The 22,587-nt window shown below is 41.2% G+C and overlaps 1 protein-coding gene across 7 annotated transcripts in view; it reads right to left on the bottom strand.

Annotated features, from left to right (window-relative positions):
- Positions 1–1,215: 1,215 nt before the first annotated feature.
- LOC148338612 (disks large homolog 3-like) overlaps positions 1,216–22,587 on the bottom strand; it is a 64,165-nt gene continuing 42,793 nt past the window's right edge. For 3 of the 7 annotated variants that reach the window (XM_088294224.1, XM_088294225.1, XM_088294226.1), the window contains 11 exons: positions 13,016–13,130; positions 10,531–10,707; positions 9,475–9,550; positions 7,508–7,553; positions 5,563–5,604; positions 5,310–5,360; positions 3,741–3,842; positions 3,492–3,664; positions 2,880–2,989; positions 2,717–2,808; positions 1,216–2,618 (listed from right to left, as the gene is read on the bottom strand). In XM_088294224.1, coding sequence (XP_088150350.1) covers positions 2,512–2,618; positions 2,717–2,808; positions 2,880–2,989; positions 3,492–3,664; positions 3,741–3,842; positions 5,310–5,360; positions 5,563–5,604; positions 7,508–7,553; positions 9,475–9,550; positions 10,531–10,707; positions 13,016–13,130 — 1,091 coding nt within the window. In that variant the 3' untranslated portion in view covers positions 1,216–2,511. Of the gene's footprint in view, positions 2,619–2,716; positions 2,809–2,879; positions 2,990–3,491; positions 3,665–3,740; positions 3,843–5,309; positions 5,361–5,562; positions 5,605–7,507; positions 7,554–8,535; positions 8,639–9,474; positions 9,551–10,530; positions 10,708–13,015; positions 13,131–22,587 lie in introns of all 7 variants that reach the window. The other 4 variants (XM_088294221.1, XM_088294223.1, XM_088294222.1 and 1 more) reach the window with 2 other exon arrangements.

The raw sequence follows: 22,587 nt of genomic DNA, 5'->3' as shown, positions 1-22,587 counted from the left end.
ATGAAACCAAAAAAATTGTGTATAATAATCTGATATTGTTGATTGTAATGTAGATCAATTTATTGCTTGTTTAAAAATACAAAAACAACACATGGGAAGAGGACCTTGAAAAAAAATATTGCATATTGAATTGCAATCTGTAATATGTAAGAATAAAAAACAATTACATAATTTTTCAAATTCATTCATCCCTAGAACATAATCTGATTATTTTTATCAAGTGATTTTTCTCGGAAATTTGACCGTCTAAAAGCAGGCTCTTATGCAAATGCTCAGCACTTGAATCGGGTGTGCCTTTACTATTTTCAGTGTCTATGTGCACCTCTTTATAAACACCTCTAAAGAATTGAAGCACATAAATCCACAAATACATTTGAGGGGAAAATGCATTTGCAACTTTAACGTTGATCTCGATAAATTATCCTAAAGCCCAATCTCACAAACTTTCTGTGGGTAGTGTGCATGTATATTTATATAGATGTGTTCATTCTATACACCCAAACACATTCCACAAGTATTGACATGAAAGAGGGCCTCCCTCACTCCCTTTGACTGACTGGTGACGTGTTCCACAGGCATGTGAAGACTAAGAGCAACAATACAGCACTTTTTTTTGTTGTTGTTCCGTTTGTAAAATATAACTTCAAACTTGACTTACCTGACATTTGTGGTCTATAAAACATATTCTGTCCCAGTTTGAATCACACATGCATGAAGCACAGGTGAGGGAGGGGTGGGGGTTTATATGCTGGAGGAATGCGAGTGAGGCGGTGGGGGGCTTATTTACATTGTACAGCTCGTACACCCTTTGAAACAGTCTGCAAACAGTTTGTAAATGGCTGTGTTCCATTCAGTTATTCCCTGAACTCGGCGGAGGGGATTTTGACAGGTGATGACAGCTGCTTGTCTGGCAAAGGAGGAGAAAAGAAGACAAATGGAGGGGCGGGACCCAGAGAGGTCTGAGTTGGCACTTCCTGTTGGGGGTTTGGCTCTCTGAGGAAGTAGAAAAAAAAAAAGAGATCCCTTTCACAGTTGCGCTTTTCGATAAACTTGCGTGCGCGCGGGCATCCTTGTCATGCTGCGTTTGTGGAGCCTCGCTGTCGTCTTACGTTTGCGATTCCTGAGCTCAGCCCCAAACCCAAAGAGCTCTCTTATTTTTTTTAACCCCAGCCCCGCCCCCGTACACAGTGGTCCAAGCACATGATGAATAATTCATATAGATAACACAAAGCTTTTAATTAGGCTCAACTTTAGTGTTTTTGGGACAATCCAAAACAGCTTTTTTTTTTTAATGGGCATGACATCCAATACAATTATTGTCTTGTTCTACCCGTTATAAGGCTGCCGCCTTGGCAGCAGATAGGACAGTACCGTGTGACCAGTTAACCAGAAAAACAAACCAAAAAAACCTCTTTGGAAGGCAGAGAGTGTAAGAGGGTGGTCTGCAGCTCCACACTCTTTAGTTAGCTGGAGAGGGTGGTCCATTAAATCCTAATTGGATGGATCGATTGTTGTAGTAGCGGTTCTGGTGTGGGGGCGCTATTGCACTCAAAGGAGGACAACTGGTAGTCAGTCAGTATTGGATGTAAGGCAGTTTGGTGTTTTGCAGAGTCCACTTACACGTCTCTACCCTCCCCCCCACAGCCCACCTTGACACAAGAGCAGCTCAGGAAAAAAAAAAAATACAAATTAAAAGCACAAGCCAAAGAAAACGAACCCTAACAAGCCCTCCAAATGGACCATTCTAGTGAAGTGTAAAACTTGTTTTTCTCTCACGCTCGCTCTCAATATATATATATATATTTATATATATTTATATGTATAGTAAAATCTCTGTAGGATTTTATTCATCTTGGGATGTCATAATATAAATGCAGGGATTCTTCCTGTGGAGATGATAAATAATTCCTTAGAAACAACAGTACCGTCAGTAGGCTCCGTTCCTCCAGTCACTTTTGGGGGAGAAGACAAAAAAAAAAAACTTAAAAAACAAAACAAAAAAAAAAAACAACCCAAAAAACGTCTCATCATTGCATGTTGTCTTTTTCAACGTGATTGGATGAACATTTACAAAGTGTTTCGACTCGGTGTGATTTGTCTCTGTTCCCCCTGTGACTCCTCTCTTTTTTTCGGTCCTCATGAAAATATTCCGATCTTCCGTCCGTTGACAAAAAGGAGCGATTCCCTTTACCCCCTTTTTTGTATGCCCCCCCCCCCCAAAAAAAAAGAAACAAAAATGACGGCTCTCCGTTCCAGTCTGTAATGGATGGCGTTGAGAAACTCATGCAGGGGGTGCACAGTCACAGTAATCAATGGTGATAAGACTTTGTTTTCATTTCCATTTAGAGAGTAACAGAATGATGACACTAAAACTTTATATGAAACATAGCTGTAAAAAGAAGTACGGGGAGAGGGTCGGGGGCATTTAGGCATGGTGGGTGCTTCGGGAGGGTCGTGGGTGGGACTCTGCAGCGATGCGAGGTGGTGGCGGTGCGATGGTGGGTGGCGAGCTCAGAGCTTCTCCGGGGATGGGATCCAGATGTACGGGCCAGACTGCTCCTCGATGATCAGCTTGATTTTGTTGTAGATTTCCTCTAGCGAGTCACCCTGGACGATAGCTGCCCACACACACACAGACGTGCCACACGGTTACGTTCAGTCGAGTCAAGCTTGCCCCGAATTTCAAACCGGAAGTGAAAGTGAGGGCGGACTTTACCTGTGAAAAACTCTCCAAAGTCTTGCTCCAACTTGACGGCCTTGTCAAAGACTTTGTTGGCCTGCTCGTACGTCTGCCGCTTGTTCATTTCCCTGCGGTGCGCGGGAAGTTAGCAAGTTAGCGTAGGCCGGCACCACTGAGATAACTCAGAGTAACGACTTACATGAGCGCTTCGATGGATTTTGGTTTAATAAAGATGGCGATCGGGTAAAGTTGTGCTTGCTGCAGTCGTTTGATGGCGTTGCCTGACACGTCCAGGATGCAATGCTTCCCCTGTGGAGGATGCCACACACGCACACACGCAACATAAGACACTATTGTTGCATTTTTCACACACTAACAGGACAATTTTGACATGCTAGTAGAACAACAAATATTAGTGAAGAAAAACTACTAATAGTACTACTTGCGAAACACGAGATGTTAACTAGTAGAATTTTATGTCTGTAGTGCACCTTTTTGCCTGTCTTGTACTGTAACAAGTAGTTATCCTAGTATAGCAAAGTTCCAGTACTTGGACCTTACGATGGATATCAGAGATATCAAACAAATGCTGAAACGGGTTTCTGTTCACTAGATGTCGTTGACGAGGCTACAAGTGCATGACATGAAAACGAGTTGAGCCTTGTGCTGTTTCTAGTGCAGTACAGTTTAAATACAACTTGTAGCACTGGCAGTGGAAAATAAGTTGTTCTATCGTGCACTGAATTGCCTTGCAAGTGACGACAAAGAGGAGCGTAGTAGTACTAGTACATTTGGCATTTCCAGTACATACCCGTTCAGCCACAGTTCTGACAGACAGGATGCTGGTCCCGTAGAGGTTTTCGTTGAACTGTCCTGCTTCGATGAACTTATTGTCTTGGATGTCTTTCTCCATTTGTTCGCGGGAGCCCACAAAGTGGTAGTCCTGACCGTCCATTTCGTTTTCTCGCCGCGGACGAGTCGTGTCTGGCGGGCAGTAAGGCAGACAGGCTCGTTTGGACCCTTTGTGGGGATTCATTGTGTGTGCGTGTTGTCAACTCACGGGGTACGCAGGAGCCAAACTTGTGAGGAAACTCAGAGATGAGGTCATCGTTGACACGGTCCTTCATGGGGCCCAGGATGATCACGGGTCTCGTGTAGTGGACTGAGGACGCAAAAGCAACACAAGCGTCAATGATCATTTTGAGAAGCTTCAGGACAATTGCATGTTCTGTATTTAAATCAGAATCACAATCCTATTTATTGGAAGGTTTTCAAGGAATTTTTCTCTGATCATCTGAGCCACCATCCAAACGGAACCAAACCACTTTGAAAGGTCTGCTGGCTAAATGCTAACAGATGTGAAACATCATTCATGGCTAATTATGTTGTAATTGTAAACCTGAAAGCAAATACAATTTGGACACGAGCAGGAGCAACACATGCAGACAGAACAATACACGCAGTCATGTATTCTTTAACCTTTGAAAAACAACATATTATTGCTGCTGCTTGAGAAGGTTGTCTTTTGTTTCATTATGTATTATGTCGACGTATGTACTATACTACCCCCTGGTGGCCGAAGCGTGCGCACTTGCATGAGCCCATTGAATTGCCACGATGGATGTAGTTGAATTTTTCACATTACATTTAATTAACGGCATGTTTTTATGAAGTCAAATATTGTACAGGGCTATTTTTATATTTAAAAAAATGTGCACTTTTTTTGGGGACAAGGGGGCACTGCAATGGATTAATAATGAAACATTCATTTCTTTCAATAATGAAAGGTGATTTGAAAGGCAAATGCAGTCATGGAACATATTCAACTGGTCAGTAAAGTTTTCCAGTAGGAGTCTAAATAGCAACCTTTTAAAATCCACCCGCGGATGTTGTGAGCAAGAACTGCTCGTTTTTTGGACTGCTTTTGATGGAAACAACCTGTCAAACGAGTGTTACTACATGTCGGCATACCAGAGAGGGCTGAACTATTTTGTAAAATAATCATTGCAATCCTTTCTCCTCAATATTGCAATTTAATATATGATTATTTTTGTTCATATTCTCTTCCTATGTACTTTTATTTTAACAAGCAACAAATCAATATGAAATTTTATTATTTATTTAATAGATTACACAAAAAATGGTCATATGTTTGGTCTTATAAGTTAGGTTGCTACAATGAAGGGCAAACAAACTGAATATGTTGACTTGCAGTCTTTTAAGCGCGCACGATGACAACTTCACAAAATTGTACCAAACAACCGTGGCATAAAAAATTAAGTCATTAAATAAATCAGATTCCAACAATGGGAAAAAAAATTGTTGCTTTATCACTTGAACTTCTCATGTTCCAGAAAAAAATGACATGGAACCAGGTGGACTGCACTATTTAAGCACTCAACTTATTTAGACGCTATAGAAAAACAAAATATACGTCCCTGGTGAGGATAAGCAGACAATGGATGGATGGATACATTTTTAAAAAAATAAATTAAAGCCAACTGACTGGCCGAAATAAAGCAAATTGCATTCCAGTACATTGATAAAGTTTGGAGTTCCACTAACTGTTCAACCCTTGTAGTTTATGCAAGTTACAAAACAATTTGAATACTCCCAAAAAAGTACTTACTTTCTTGTCGAATGACTGGCTCATAGGAGAGGATTGTGTCTTCTTGGCCCTCTGTGGTAATACAAAGAGAGACACACAAAAAACACGCCTGAATGTTTTGATTCTTAGTGGGACAAACGGTACACTCTCTGTCCTGTCGCTTTAACGAAAGAAATACGCGGCGTCAACATGTGGGGAACTTGGAGCCCGCCCTCAAAAGTTGCAACCTAGCGGAGAGAAGGCACGTAGAGAACACGTGAGGAAGGCGACTCACTTGAACTGCTTTCGCTGTCGCTCGTGTTGGAAGTCAGACATTCTGAAAAGGGAGGAGAGGAGCAAAGGTTGCACATTAGCCGAAAAAAAAAAAAAAAAACATCATCAAAATCATTTCCATGCCACATAGTTGTAGTCTTAGTCCGGTGTTTTCCAAGCGCATCTAAATAACCCTAGATAAAGTTCAGCTGTTGTAGAAGTCTTTTGCTAATGTAATACTGTCAATGAGTTTGAAATTGTCTTTTAGCATCATAATTTTGAATATTATCACCGTTTAAATCGTGTGGGCATCAGTCCAACTAAATAGAATTTGATCATTTCCTACAGCCCAGTGGTGGAGAACCACTCTTCTGAGTAGAAAAAAAAAAAAAAAAGTGGTCAAGAAGGAAAGAAGTCATGCAAGCGTCAATATTGGGGAAGCAGTTTTTGGTGAGGGCAATCGGAAAGAAAGCCTTTCCTGCCATGAGATCCCAAATGAGACGCAGTGCCCCGAAGACTGTGTCATCACATCGGGGGCGGGCCAAAGAAAACGGGGAGCGTGTTACGCCACCAACTGCGGGAGAGAGGCAGCAGCTGGCTCATAGTTGAGCCCACGTTGCCATGGCAACATCCAGCTCCAGTAACAAGGATACTACTAAGTATGCCACCTTATTTGGCACAACTCCCAATGTCATTCTCACCCACAATTGCAAAAATGTTGACTCAGCATGGGCTTAAGGACAAAAGTATTGGGACACACTGACTGTGGTGCAGGGTGTGTTCACACTATTGAATATTAAATAAACATAACACATCTGCCTTTATTCTGAAAAATGAGCAACATGTTTGTCTGTTTTCTGACAAGTCAAATAATCTTAATTTGTGCATTTCCTGGTGTCGATTTGCTGAAATGTCCCGTGTTTAAACACAGAAATTACATTTATTTATTTTTTTTTTTAAATCAGACTCATCAAATAATGGGGAAAAATAATTGACACATTAATCCATTATTAAATTAATTAGTTGCGGCCCTGCTGATTTTTTTTTTTTTTTTTGCACTTTATTGCATTCCTTCAAAATACTCTAAATATGCTCGACCAGATATTGTGAATAGTCTTTATTCGGCCATTCGTTTTATCGTGTTTCGTAAATGCAGTGCAATTTTGATTTTTTGAGATTCATTAGTTCCCTAAAGTCTGACTAAAACCAAATCACTTCTCATTGGAAATAATGTAGAGGATGGAGCAAAATATAGACACAAATTGGTAGAAAAAAAAGCTTAGGAAAAGTGGGACTTGCAATAACAGAACTTGAGCTCTCCATTCATTTCATATAATTCTAAGGAAAGACTATTCGAAGATTTATCATTATCACGTTATAAAATTACCGAGAGCTCTGGTCTTTTTCACCTGCGTCTCGGAAACACTTATAATCAAGCCAATTCAAGCATTTTTCTCAACCTTGCTGGGAAAGTCTACAACGACCTTACGATTGGATGACTGTGAAAGATCATCTTGTGGTGTGGGGTGTGCAAAGAGCAATTTTTCCAACCCAAGCAGTTCAGAAAACAGTCATGGCCAACAAGTTTAATGATAGACGTTATGTGGGAGGATTTTTTTTTTTTTTTGTATTATTAGAGCAAACAAAATTAATCAGTCGGGCCGCGTTGTTTAACATGAACACACACTGACCACAAGCCGATTAAAATTCTTCAAGACGTTATACTCACCTCTTTGATCATCAATACCAGCAACAGTGTCGGACCAAAAAAATTAAAAGCTCTTCCACTCGATGGCAGAAGATAAAATAAAGCTGCCTTGCCATTCATACAACTGAATACAAGCTTTGTTTATTCGATATTCGGTGCCCCAATACTTTTGTCCATTTTGCTTTTTGTGTGCCGCTGTAACACAGCACTCCCCCCCCCCTTGCTCGTCCGCCGCTTGGGGTACAACCACGACACTTACTCAAACTCTTTGATCCATAAAAGTCATCGCTTAACCCCGGGAAGTCCTAGGTGTCCCGACAGGTGAGAGCAGAGAACAAAAAGACAAGAGAAGACAGCAGACAGGAAGAAGAAGAGGTTAGTGATAGTCGGGGCAGAGAGGAAGAGGAGTGCTCTGTGTGCGTGTGTTGGAAGCATCTTTTTAATGAGGCGGGAGAAAAAAAAAAAAATCACTTTAAAATTCATGTACTGTACATCAGTGCTTTGTGACATTCTTGTCGTGGTTCAAGTCGACTAGCAGCAGAGTGTTAGGAAGCCTGCTGTGTGTTAGTGCAGCCGACAACTACACACACAAGCATGCATGCGTGCGCGCACACACACACGCAGCCACAAACTCCTCTTGGAGGACACCAGAGAGGCGGGCACGTGAGGCAGAGGTGCACGGAGGTTAGTAAGAGTCACTCTCAAGTCATAGACTTTGCATTTGAGGTTACCGTGCAAAAATCTAAGGAGTCGAGTCGACGCTGAATTTTAAGCAAGTGGAGTCAAGTCATGAATTGGGTTAAGGAAGTCATCAATCAAATCATACAATCTCGCCAAGTCACGACATATTTTGCCACGCTAGCCACTCTGCACTTAGTAACATTACATAGAGTTAATGGCCAATGTTACATGATGCTCAGGAAAATATTTTACTGGGATATGCATCATTAACAGGATATGAAATGACCAATATCGGGATAAATCTTGTCCATGTCGTGCAGGACTCAAGTCAAAATAATTCAAGTCAACGTCAAGTCAAGTCTGAGCAAGTTTTAACAGAGCGAGTCCCAAGTGGTAAAAGTGTGCCCCCTCTGCCACATGACTCGCGGCCCACCTCTGTGGCGCCGTGAGAGAGGGATGAGAGCAAAGCGTCCGTGGAGGTGAGCGGAAGGAAGGAAGGATGACGGATGGACAGACAGAACTTAAAGTGTGAAAGGAGGAAAAGATAGGATGAAAGCGACGAGACCACCCCCACCCCTTTGTTTGCGTGGCGCAGCTGGTACTCACGTTCGGACTCCACCAACTCCTGCACAATATTCTCCTTGCTCTTGTAAAACGGGAACTTTCGCGACAGGTTGAAGCTTTTTTTGCGCTTTACTTTGACCGGCTGCTTTGTCGGCGAGGGAGGCGTGGGGGGAGGAAAGGAGGCGGGTAGGGGGAGATGAGAGGGCAAACACAAAAAAACAAAAAAAAACCAGAATGGATTTCAATGACGGTACTCAACACTCATGCAAAACAATAAAATGGAATGTCCGGCAAATTTCAAATCATAATGATGAAAATGAGAAGCAGGTAATGGATGAGAATGAACACATAGGCAGCTTCTGTTTCGAAAACATAGCTTGTCATTACAATACACACGATATCTAACACGTTTCCTCATATAGTGGCCGGCCGGGGGCGCAATGGAAAGACGTTTGAACGTGTATTTACCATCCTTAATATCCAGCTTATGGTCAACATACGAGTACGCCATGTGGGTTTTACATTTCTTTTGTTTTTTGCCAGTAAAGAAAAAACATTTGCCTGAACAAAAGAAATGTAAAACCTACCATAAAAAAGAAGACAAGATGAACCTTATTGCACTTGAACGCTCTTTGACAATTTGGTGTACGAGTCGAACGACTGACTCACTTTGTCCCACATTTGACCAACTAGTATGCAATTATTTGTAAACTACTGTCCATTTTTGCAGGAGCATCCATGAACTGAGGCGGTTAGGACTATGCCCCCACCCCCCATGGATGGTACAGAGTTTAGACACAGGGCCTACTCGACCATAGGCCATTATTTGAGGAAGCATCGATATTTAGATATCCACAGAGTGCAAAATGTTTTTGGTGTCGAGTGTGGCTGGTGTCTGTCACGTTGTTGTATTGTGGCAACATGATGGCTCCTCGTGAGGACGTTACTAGCTTTGCCACGCGGCTCCTCCACTCCACTTACCCTGTTGGACTCAATCATGCCTGTCCGGGCGTGGAACTTGACTGTTTTTAACCTGGCCCGCTCCTTCTTCTCCACTCTGGACAGAATAAGTTCAAAAAAAGAAAAACTGCCGTCACGTGGCATTAAGAGCACAAAAGCTGTGACTAAGTCTTGTAACCGCCTGAAAAAAAAAAAGTCTAGAAAATCAAATGATTTTTGTCCAAACAAGACACAAGAGAGCTGGTTCACTTGTTCATTTTCGGGAGATTAGATTTTTTTTTTTTTTTTTTTACACCAAACAATAAAATAAATCAACCTGACAGCAGCAAGTGATCTAGTAAAGAACTGGACAATAGAAACCCATTTTATCCAAATCTTTTCAAATGTGTGAAGAAGCGATTTTAAAATCTTGGTCGAAGAAGCATTGACTGGGCTTGGAGCTAAATCAACATACGAAAATATTTTGGGTGAGATTTCCAGACGGACCCAGAATACACTATAACCTTAAGTGAATTTACTTGACTTTCACTAAACTTTTGAATGGCCATTTTCAACCGCTCATCTGCGCCTCATGATGCCAAAATGTGAACAGCACGATTGAAACGACGGGTACAAAAACAATTAGAATTGAACCAACCTAACGTATTTGCCAGTTAAGAGTGAGCAAAGGCTACACTTGCATTCACTGACACCCACGTCACTCACCGGGTCAGGCTCCTCCTTTTGAGCTATGCACTCAGTCACAGATACGACAGTAGAAAGTGAACAAATAGCCACACCTCACATGCACATTGTGTGTATTGATACAAAATCAATGTATGTCTGATTACTTGATTAATTGGTATTATCATATTTAATTATCATACTTGATTCGAAAAATATTTAATAGTTAATAGTAAATTTATAAGTTTACAAGACAAAATAAGTTGAGATGTTAAAGGTTAAGGTACATTTTTGGGTTTTTAGGTAAATTTGTCTTGTCTCCTTACTTTTTTTATGTTTTGACATGTATCTACCTGTGATGACATTTTCATGACTTCATTTATTCTGCTTTTCATCTTTCCATTTCAAACGCACCTTTTCTTGCTGGGGATGACCCCAATCTGCTCGCTCTCCCCGTGAGGCGTCACCAGCCTGGCCTGCCACCACTCGTCATCGGACGCATTGATGACGTGGAGAATGTCGCCATAAGAAAAGCTCAGCCCTTGGCTGGGCAGGCAGCTGTCCCTCGTCCGGTCATAGTCGAACAAAGCTCTGCAAAGGTAAACACAAAAAGGAGCCTTCAGTTTTTGGTGTTCCGGGCCTGCTTTGGCAGATCGGGTATCTGCAATGTTCACGTGGGATATAATCCACGTCAGGTGTTGTCGCACTCGTTTCTCGCTGCAACCATTTGGTTGGATGTGGTGGGTGCTCAAATCACAAGTCCCGTGAAGGATGTAATCAGCATTTGGAAAAGTGTCAGAAGCCATTTATGAAGCACAAAACAATGCAACTGCCTGCTTGGCATTGGAATTGTCTTAAGTCTACACTTTTTTTTTTGTGTGTCCAAACGTGTCATTATGTCACCAGAGAGCACACTCTTCATACCTGAGGCTACTACAAGCTCCATTGCAATCCCAATTTATTTAAAAACATCAAGCTTGACTGAAGAGCGAGACAATTCCTTTTTAACAGGGATGCACTAATATCACTTTTTAAGAGAGGAAAAGTACTTAAATTTGAGTACTTGTCGATAACCAAGTATCAAAACTCGATGACGCCAATGGATCTTCCAATTGTATCCCATATCCTTAAAAAAACATTTTCTTGAGCATGGCACATGTATTACTCAAATAGTACACTCAATAGAGTAACTATTTGCCATAAGTGACATTTTATAAAATATTAAATCAAACTAAGAGGCGGCAACTGGAGTCACCAACTCAAGCCACTTCCGTTACTACAAACCCCGCCTTCCCTGCGGCTTCCACTTTGTCCACGGGCCGATGAGTGATAAGGCGACTCATGGTGCTTGTTGCTGGACTATTTTGTTGCGTTTCGCCCCGCTTCAAAGCTCACCTTGCAGGCTCAACGCCTCCACATTCCTGAGGCTGGGCCGGGAGGGCATGCATCGGCTGGATAGCGAGACGGCTTATACAACATTGCTGCGCTCTTAGTAAGCCGCACAGGAGCAGGCTAGGCCCAGCTTGCCTCTCAAAAAAGCTTGCATACAAAGCCTGGACCAAAGCAATCTAGCCTTGTATGTAGTGGGCCAGTGTTGGGACTCAAATAACCTGGGCGTAGTGGAGTTACATCACACAGCGTTTTTTCACTTTGATCACCTTGACTCCGGCGTGACTCACTGCTTCCACAGCCTCTGGTTGCTGTCGAAGGCCTTGTATTATGACAGCAACCGCCGTCATTCGACAATACTAAGTTGTAATCTATGAGGGCTTGAAAGGGAGGAGGGGCAATGCATTTTGAGCAGGAAATAGGTAAAGGGAGGACATCCACAAACGTCACATAATCAAACCCAGAAATACGTGAGCACGCTGACGTCAATTTCAGTCGACAATGGAGTGCATTAGAATGTGAAAATGGGAGTCCTCAGAGATTGATGAAAATAGTAATGTGACAAGCGGCCATCATCTTTATGGGATTGTCCAGAAAACATGGAATGAGCACTTGACCAGCAACAAGGCTAAATAAACTCATAGATTTGAGAAAATGTTGCTTTGTTTCCCAAAGAACGCTTGTGGCTAGATCGCCTCAAGTCGGGGATGGCTGATCCTCTTTTCACCGACGCTCTAATCCACGCGCATGCATTGTGGAAGTGCCTGACACAAGCTTGGACTGGCTTTCCAGCACACACTTGTGGAATGTTCTCATTGGAGAGGTGTTGTTCCCAAAACATGCAACGGCTCAGTCGCTCATCCAGCGATTATTTTTAACTGGGAGGTGGGGGCTTGTGGCCTTGCGGGGCTTCAATTTGACCGGAATGACATTCACTGACAGTGCTATTGAATTCATGTACGTTACGGAAGTAGAGCGGTGGTTGTCTTTAGACTGATACATTTGATTAAAGTATTGTTTTGTAACTTTACACGTGGTCTGTGTGCCTTTTGGCCTTTAAGAAGAGGTCTTTAACACACCCGCAAAATCCACCAAATAAAGACAACTCCCTAAACATTCCCTATTTTCAACCCCACAAAAGGGCCTAATGCTTTTGGTTATGGATGGAAAGCCAGAGCAAATATTTTGTCTTACAATTACTTAACTATATTATTAATTTGTACTTGGGGCTAAAACGTGAAGTGGGGAGAGTATTTGTCACGCATGTAGTTTATGAATAAGATGATAACTGCCAATAGCATCTCAAATATCCTCTCTCTAGTTAACTATTTGGAGGCTGGCATGAAGCAAGGGGTTTCACCATTTAATCCTCGCCAGGCAACAGTGCGTCTGCTTTTGACAGCTTGCATTTCGCCCACTCGGGTTCCCAATAGGCCAGCCTGGGTTCATTAATGCAAGATTAGGCTTGTTTTGTTTTGAGCCAAGGTCGAGAGTGCATCCTCCATCTTACCTGACATAGAGGGAGCGTTTCTCGCTGGTGCGCAGGGAGCCGGATCCCGAGCTCATGCTGCTGTTCATCATCTGCTCCCTCAGGTCGTGGATCTTGGACTCAAAGCGGCTGTACTCTGGGGGTGCGCAGAAAAAAAAGGGGCAAATGTTAGCCAAAACTCACCTGGAAGAAGCTACTCCAACATTGTTGATTTATTTTACCTTGACAGGATGTAATATTTAATTAGGTGCACATAATATACACACACAGGAAAATACAAAGATTGGAGCCAAGACAAAATTGCCCAAAGCTATGGATGAGTGTGATGATTAACTGAATGACTGCCGACCAGTCTCGGGTTAAACCACTTCTCATCCAAAGTCAGCTGGGATGGGCTTCAGTTATCTACATACTCTAATGACGGCAAGTGCCATAGAAAAATGGATGGATAGCATTAACAAAAAAGTGGTTGTGATTATCATGTGTGATATAAAGCCGCCATGAATTTAGTGTTTTGTGGTTGGTTTCAATGGAAAAAGTGTCTCGGAATGGAGCCTAACATGAATAATGGAAAATTGAATGAAACCTTGCATTGATTAATGAGCTCCGGAACAGATGGTTTATCACAGATCTGGCTAAAGAATAAGCCGATGTCTCATAACAGGTAATTAATTACACAAATTATACAAATTAATGAAGTTCAACACAGGCTCTTTAGCGTGGTTCAATGAAGAGAAAAAAAAAAAAAAAGAGTGAGGGAAGCAGGAAGGCCACCAACAACACTGCAAGCATGATCATTCGTCATAAGAACACATATCCAGTCATGCCTGGTGATGAATGACTTCACCTGAGCCGGCTCATTAATAAGGCTCTCACTGGAACCGGCACACCGGGTCATACGGTTTGTGCATTTATTCCAAACAGCACATTCATAGAACAACTGTCGTACTAGTCACATATTTTTCCACTTCTGCATGACATTCCCATACACTTGTAATAAAACGTTGGCATGCTAGCATGACAACAATGAGAAAACTATACGCTACTTAGTAGTTTTGTGCTACAAAACTGTGTTACGTTTTTTAATAAATATGAGTTCGCTGACTAATTTTGCTATAATCCACAGTAGACGCCACAATATCTTCGTGTACTTCAACAGCACGTCGAGGCTGTGTTTCATCAGATGTACATGATAGCCTGTGTGTGCGCTAACTACTTCCAGACGCCACTGTCCCCATATCAGAAATTAAATCGGGCACCAGCCGCAAAGTGCTTACCTTTTTAGATGGCACTGAGCATATGCAGTTTGTTTACAGCAGAGACATGGCGTTGCAAATCTATTTTTTCATTTTTTTGCATCTAAGCATATTTTAAGCAGTTTTCATTGATATTAAATCGATTCTCCATGAATCTTTATACGCCTAGTTATTAGTGCAACTAATTCCTTGTGAAATTAGGAACCTTTGAGATTTTGAATAACCTCGGGTGACATGGCCGCTGTATATAAAACGCGCCTTGTAGGAGCTAAACACACACTTCCAGTGTAATCATAAACAGCCGCCGACACTTCCTGTACAGCTCAAAGTCCAGATTGCAGCCAACCAACAGACAGGTAGCCTCGAAAAAGCAAACATGCACGCCTGAGAGGATGACCTCACAGGAGTTACTCACACGCTTTTGAGCAGGTGCATAAACAAAATGGAGGTCAGTGAACTCTTACCCCCCCCCAGCCGAAACCTAAGGGGGATAAAAGGCAAACCTCCCTGAGGGCTGCTGCTATCGCCACCCGGGTCTGAGCAACAGGAGGCACCAAGGTGAAGTAACAAGACACCTGCTGACTGCCACAGCCCAGACAACACCTTCAAATACAGCAGGCAAAAGAAAAAGCCCACTCAGACTGGTCCCAAATCGAAGTACTTTGTTACTGTACTTAAGACTCTGTAAAGTCAATTTGAAATTTATTTGAAGATTGTTAAAAGTGCAAAAGACAACAGTTCCCCAATCAAAGTTTTGTTTTTTTTTTAATTTAATTATTTTCTGGGTGTGACTAAAAAAAAAATAAAAAAAAACAACACCAGATGTCGCACATCGGCATACGACATCAGCCGCCCAGCTGCCGCAATAAATGAACTCGCGAAAAATTATTTTTCATGATTTTGAACCCTCACTTTCGATATTTGGCAATTATTTAATCATTTAAATTTATCAGCGCTGTTAACAACACTCTTCTGTGGTGTGTCAAGAAGATTACAAGACCAAATCATGTTTCAATTTATTTACCAGGACTAAAAGAACTATTTGTCAATTCAGCGATCCTAAAAATAAAAAAATAAAAATAAAAACAAAAATTAAAATTCCACAATTTCTAGTATTCTAAATTTTCCGTCCAATCCTGGGGAGAAAAAAAAAAACCTAGTTGTTAAAAAAAAGTCATTTATTTTTTTCCCCTTTTTCCTCTATACAAGCTATGCAACTTTTATAGGATTTTTTAAATCACCGTGCCAAGTTATCGAAGCTTGTAATGTATATAATTGACAATTTTCTTTTCCAAACTTATGTACAGAGTCTGTACATTTTTTTAAACACTTACTCGAATACAGGCATGAAACCTGTAATTGTACTGCTACCAAACTTTTTTTCTATAAGTATCTGTGCTTCTACTTAAGCACAGTGTTGTAAATGCCACATCTACCAAATGATGACATACCATCAGGACCAACCGGGGGTTGAGCATCTTACTCAAGGATACGTTGACATGATCAAACAGGTCAAGGATCGAAACCACAACATCTAGGTTGGGAAACAACCACTCTACTATAGATCCACACCACTGCACTGCTTTTTCCATCCATGAACACTTGGTCGTCAGACAAAGGAGAGTGGAGGACGGAAAGAAGCTCGAAGAGGAAAGAGGCGGGGTTTGGGGGTGGGGGTGGGACAAGAAAAAGAGCATCTAAACGGCAATGCGTAACCTGAAGGCTGGCTAAACGGCGCCTCACATTCCCCGCCTTCCAAAGTCATTCATCTGTGGACATTCAAGCGGCGCAGGAAGAACAGTGAGCCGCAATCAGGCCGCACACTCCCCAGGGGAGTTTGGGAAGGGAATGCTCGGCTCCCGACTATGAATGGCTGCCAAGCCCTGGCTACTAATGACAACATCACAATACAGACTTGTCTCTGTACGACACATCACAAGAGCTGCACAGCGCAGTCAAAAAGAAAAGGATCCCTTTTGAAGAAGGGGGTGGAGAAGGGTCGACATTCTGCATTTGAACGTCCACTGAGATTAGATGGCAAAGCAACAATACACCTGTTGAACGCACTTTACAGGTAGTCTTTTGTTGGCCCACAACAAACAGGAAGAGTCATGGAAAGAAATGTTGCTCTATCCTGCCGGGCTTGTGTGTAAAAAATAACAACAACCTGAAATTCAAAGAGTGGTTAAACACTACTGGAGCGTACTTGCAGGTACTACCTACTATACAGCATGTAGGCAGCTGAAAATGCACTTAAGACTTGGAATAAACGACCGACACACAGCCAGGATTAACAGATGACATTTTTGCACTACAACTACTATGAGGCATGTATCGGTATCAGATTCTGACAGGATGATAACCTTGAGTAAAAAGATCAGTTTCATGAAATCGCAGTTCTAAAATGTATTAAATAATATTTGGTTAGCGTAACAATCAAATTTATGCTTAAACAACACATTATTTGGGACATTCGTGAATGTAGAAAATAATTTGATTTTTCTAACTAAAATCAAAATGTTTTACAAGAGTAAAATTACTTGTTTTTCAACTACTTCTCTACTTTGAAAAGTAACAGTGAAAACAAGTTTACAGCATTTATATCATCAATTGTAGACATGAGACATTAGGGTCCGATATTAAGCCTCTTTGAGTGGTGGTCCACCATGAGCCAAGTTGAGGTGGCCCTCTCAGAACCGGTACTGGCCTTCTATATTCACAACATCATTCTGATAAGTTTCAATGATTATTAGTCGTTTAATCTTTCCGCTGTAATTTATGAAATTTATACGGGCCCGATTCGACCTGCGTCCATAATAGTTGTAGTGGTCCAACAAGACCATCGGGCTACTGTTAATGGCTTGAATATACCTTGAATTTGTTGAAGGGTGAAGTGTGGTTTTCTCGTAAATGCATTATTGTATCGGAAGTATTGTCTCTTCTAGTAGCTACTCTTAGTAAGCGTCCTTTCTTTTGGGGGAAAAAAAAGTGAATAAAAACAGGTCACACTGTTGACGCAACGTTTAGCTGCTGTATCCCCTGAAACTGTGAATGGGCCCATGCCTTGGGAGTCCAAGTCACAACAACTCCTGTCCCCCAATTCCACCATTTGACACGAGTCGATGAGTGCAAATATTTGCCCAACAGATAACAAAAAGGAAACACGTCAGTCAGTCAACATTAGATCCCCTGACAGGTCGATTTTAGCAAAATTGAAAACACTGTAATGCAGAAAATTATAACTTGCTAAAGCAAAATTTAGCTAGCCGACCTGAGTGCAAACTAATGACAACCAGAAACGTCGTGTTCAATGACTATCACGCTGACAAAATCAGAATTAGGGCTTATTATTTTTGCAAAGGCAGATACATTGCCGCCGTCCAACAACAACCAGGCAGACGGATTCAACTAATTAAGGCAACTAGACTGCAGCTTCTGATGTCAGTCACTTGGCCACGGTCCTTAATAAAGGCACACATCCGACACACAAATCCTTAAGTACATAAAGTAATGATACTTTATAATACCAGTTTATATGTTTACATGCTTTTATTAGGTTTTATATAATAGTGCGATTTTTCTTTAATAAAAATTGTGGTATTTTAGGGGTGGGTGGGCAAAACAGAATAATGGCATTTCAATTATTTTCAGTGAAAACATTTTTGGGGGTTTTTATGACTAAATTAAGATTTGTGCATTTTCCCTAATAATCCATATATCTATTATTAACTATGCTGATGTCAAATTTAAACATTTACTTTGCTTGACAGAGCAACCTGCTGAGAGGAACTTATCAGTGCAAACCATACTGAATATGCACTTTCAGCGATGGCTGTGAAAAGATAAGATTACTGACTCCACCACAAGATTTTTGTCCTTGTCATTTCTAGTGTCGCTTCATGCAATACTCAGAAGCAAACAGCATTTTAAAATGTATTTCTTTCAAAGTTGGAACAATCCTGAATTAAAAAAAACTGCAGTTGGGGAACATGCATTCATGGTGCTTTGACCAATGAGTTTTGGAAATTACAAACTGTCATTTGTTCATCTTTGTGCTATATCGCCTTTCGAGTTAGGTGCAAAATAAAAAAAGCTGTCAAGGTGCTGTGATGCCCTCGTGAGCAAGGAGAGCTATCTACTTCACCAAGATGTCTACTTTCAAAAAAGGTTTATAGCAAGTTTATGATTAATTTATATAATGATAATTATCATAATGATAATAAACGAATAACATCACACATTCCCTTTATTTCCCTCAACTCCCAGGTAATTACCATAATTCCATAAGAAGTTTCCATTTTAGAATAGTCCCCATTTTACAGTCCTGTGAAAATTTACTAGAAATTCCCCACAATTCACCAATCCTATTTTTTCTTTTCTCCTCGTGGCAATGTGACACAGTTGTTGTAATCTGTCGCTATCTCATCTGATCCCCACACATGTGCCTAATGGTTTGACCAGCGAGCGTAGCCGAGCAGCATGGCATTTACGTGTGATCCAAAGCGCATCAATTATGCACAAGCACGGCTCAGAAATGCTGCGAGGAGAAACATGAGGCCCTTTTATTCCAATTCAGACCTTTAAAGCACTTCACACACACAAGAGGTAGTGTAGCGTAGATTTTAGCAACAGCGGTGGGCCCAACGGGAGGCATAAGAGACAGCTAATAGAAACTGGGACTGTTCTGAAGCTGCGTGTCCTCATTAGTCGCAGAGCTTTTTCGCATTTTAATTTTTGGGGGGAGGACAGTGGCTCGTCTTTTGATCCAGTTACGAAATGTGTCCGGCATGTACTTGTAATAAGAGTGTGTGTTTTGTTTGTCGGGAGTGAATCCCGCAGACGCACAGGCTCCACTGCACAATGACCTTACTCTGCATTCCGACAAATGACGACAGCAAACTTAAGTCTATTGTAATAAAAAAAATTTACAGATGTGTTTTTGTGCTCTTTCTATAATGCCCTAAGATGCTACAAAATGGAACCAAAGCGCTGATTAAAATTTACCTCGCGATTTGTGTCAAGGAAGTATCATCCTGACCGTTTGAAGAGCTTTATATGCCAGGGAGGAGCCAAGTTTAGCCTGGGTTGCTCAAGGAAATTATCGAGTGCTTTCCAATGTATATTGCTGTTAAGCTATCTAAAAGGTTTGCATGACTTTTGCCACTTTTAAATGTTGCAAAGAGACCATGAGACCTTTGTTTTTTTTATCAAATCATCTGCAAGCCATTTATTTTTAACAGCAATGCATGATGAATTTGAAATGGAATTAAAGTGTCTGAATTAAGGTTAAATGAAAACAAAATTAAAAATCAATTCAAGAGTTAATTTTAGTTTTCTTTAGCACAGTGCATTTCCCTAATTTTACCCCCTTCTACATTAAAGAAAAATATCCAAGAAAAGTGAAATATGTTTAAAAGAATCTCTCTTAGTATTCATAGGTAAGTTCATAGTATTAGTGCAACTCAGCATAATGTATAATTTTTGGTTCCATTTAAAATGCACTAAACATTTGCACGCTTGCGCCATACATCAAAATGACAATGCAGAAAATGCACACGCAAACTGGTTATGATTCACTGACTCTTTTCGTCAAGAACATCAAAAATGTTTTCCAAAGTAAAAGCAGATGTTGGCTAATGTATTTTTTTTAATTCAACACAAAGCTAATCAAATCCGTCTGCTTTTATGGGGGAATACTAAATCTGACATTCAATCTTGGGAGGCTGATTTTCTGAAGAGTTGGACAACTTCTAGTCCAACGATACCTCTAAATGATTAATTGATTTTGAAAATAGTAGGTGATTAAGTTGGTAATCAATAAGCAATGTCTTGCAACAGACACCCCAAAAAATTTACTTGCACTTGTAAATCACGGTCCCTTTTGTAATGGCAAATACTGTAGTTGGGGTTGGCTTTCCTTTCCTTTGGAGCTCAAGTGTGCTGATGTTGCACAAACAGGCTCGCCGCATTTCCTCATATTTCCCTCACAACAATGTTTCAGTCTCATTACACACCTTCGGCAAGTCAATCAAAGCACACATTCATTCATATTTACTCCCCACTTCCTTTGCAGACTGTCCTTGAAAGCGCACGGGGGTGGCGGGTGAATTGGTTCCTCCTTTGCCAAAATCCAAAAGGAACAATGTTCCACACTCGCATACCAGTCTGGGATGGCAGAGTGTTACTGGGGAGAGGCCTCGGGTCACCGGAGGGGTTGCAGGAAGTCAATCATTAGCAAGCACTCGTCTTGCATGTTTGAAGTACGTAGTTAAATATTGTACACAGATAAGCGGCCTTTGCCAGGATAAAGCGGTGCAAACGCTCGAGTATGTGACCCGACAGCATAACTTTAGTGCGGCTGTCGTACAGTATTACAGTCAACGCTCACCCATTTGTGAATTTTTTGGTAGAACATGACTAAAATTGTGTAACGCCCCAATTGGCCCACACCTCGGAAGGCTGTAGAAGAAAGTTACGACGTTCCAAGGGACTGGAAACCTCCTGGATATACTCAAAGGTCATTTGTTTTTAAAAGTAATGTTTGGAGGTGCAACAGTTAATCAACAACTAATCAATTAACAAATTACTTGAATTATATAGCGAATAATAACTACTATAATCTATCTTTATTATGGATTCATTGTTTAGAGAACTTATTAAACTCAGAATTGCCCAGATCCTTTTTTCAGCCTCTCAACAGTAGATAATCTCAGATTAGGTTGTACCGTCATCAAATCAACACACCTGATCATATTTTTTTAAACCTTAACCGGTTGAAGACTTTAGTAAAAAAGCCTTTGTAAAGTAATAAATCAAGCTCCAGGATAAACAAGTGGGGCTACTGGTTGAACTTGTGCCTATTGACGGGAGCTCACAATATCTTCTTTGTCATTATGTCATCGTGGCATGCTGAAAACACGCACACAAAAACTAGAAAAACTAGAAAGTAAACATGTCATACTGTGTTATCGCAAAGCAGAAGTCGTGACAACACGTCAGGTGTGTTTGCATTTATTTGTCAGCATTTAAGTCTGTTGTAAGGGAAATTTTATGTAAAAAAAATAAATAAATAAATAAAATAAAATAAAAAAAGAATAAACCCTGTTTAATGTCCATTTATATTGCCGTCCTCACAAATAAAGTAAACTCTGGGATACTCGTAAGACAACTATGAGTTACTCGGGAGAAAAAAATAACCTTTGCTACTGCTTTCCACTACTGTGTGACCTTTCTGCACACTCGTAAGACACCTTGGCATAATTGTAGGACGACCGTTAGTGGGGGCACAAGGTGGTGAGCTTCTTGGAGATATGAATAGGCTCCAGGAAACTACTAGTGTTTGACACATGCCTACTAGTTGGCCTATTGTTACTACTACAGTACACTAGTTCAGTTTTAAAGTTTAATAGCATTCTACCAAGCCAAAAGTGGCACAATTTGTGCTACACAAATACCATTACTAGTAAGACTATGACATCCTAATAGTGATCTGAATGGTTTTACTAGTTCATACGTAGGGCGTACAAGTGTATGGCCCTTCAACTGGATAGCAAAGATATGGCATAAATGCTCAAACGTCTTTGCATACACACCTGTTGGACCACACCTGTGCGTCCCCACCTCAAGTCTTGGCGTTACATAAGAGCCACACAGAAGTGAGTTTTAGCCACATAACAATGCACCCCGCCGTGTCCTACTACATAGCACGAGTTAATCCAGCCTCAACCGTGTCGAGTAACTACCAAATTAAGAAGATTAAAATCCAATCGATGTGGTTTAATCACAAACAAGTGGCAGGCATTAATACACTAACTTGGGCAAAACTGATAATTGGGTGATTATTAACAATATGACACCTTAGTACCGAAAACGTGTGTTTAAACCGGACTAAGGAGGTAATTTAAGTGTTTTAGTGGCTAACTAGCTTTAAACTCCATTGACCGAGGAAGTGGACAGACGACAGGTTAGTAGCGCATAGAGTACCGGGCTCCCGAAATACACTTGTTAAGCGCCTCTATAAGCACAGGACTCTTTTGATGTTTTTTTTTTCCCTTTTGAGTGTTAAAACGTCGCGTCGTCTCACCTCAAAAGGACGGAAGTTTCGCTGTTCTCCCCCGGTGTTTTGTCGGGTCTTCAGCCGGCCATGAGCGACTTCACGCGGCTTGTACTGGGCTGTTGCTGTTGTGCACTAGCCCATCCCCCATCCTCTCAACCGGGCTGGCAGTCCGATTAAACTTGCTCACTTGGCCTATTTCCACCTCTTTTCTTCCTTCAGGCTTTGACGTATAAACGTTTCCCTCCTTGAGTTTAGTCGCTCTTCTCGCGGTGGTCTGCCCT

This window comes from Idiotropiscis lumnitzeri, chromosome 4, assembly GCF_059441095.1.
Source record: "Idiotropiscis lumnitzeri isolate Australia: NSW breed Sydney's pygmy pipehorse chromosome 4, RoL_Ilum_1.0, whole genome shotgun sequence".
Classification (NCBI taxonomy): Eukaryota; Metazoa; Chordata; class Actinopteri; order Syngnathiformes; family Syngnathidae; genus Idiotropiscis; species Idiotropiscis lumnitzeri.
The sequence above is the reverse complement of the archived record's forward strand: the minus strand, read 5'-3'. Positions and strand labels throughout refer to the sequence as shown.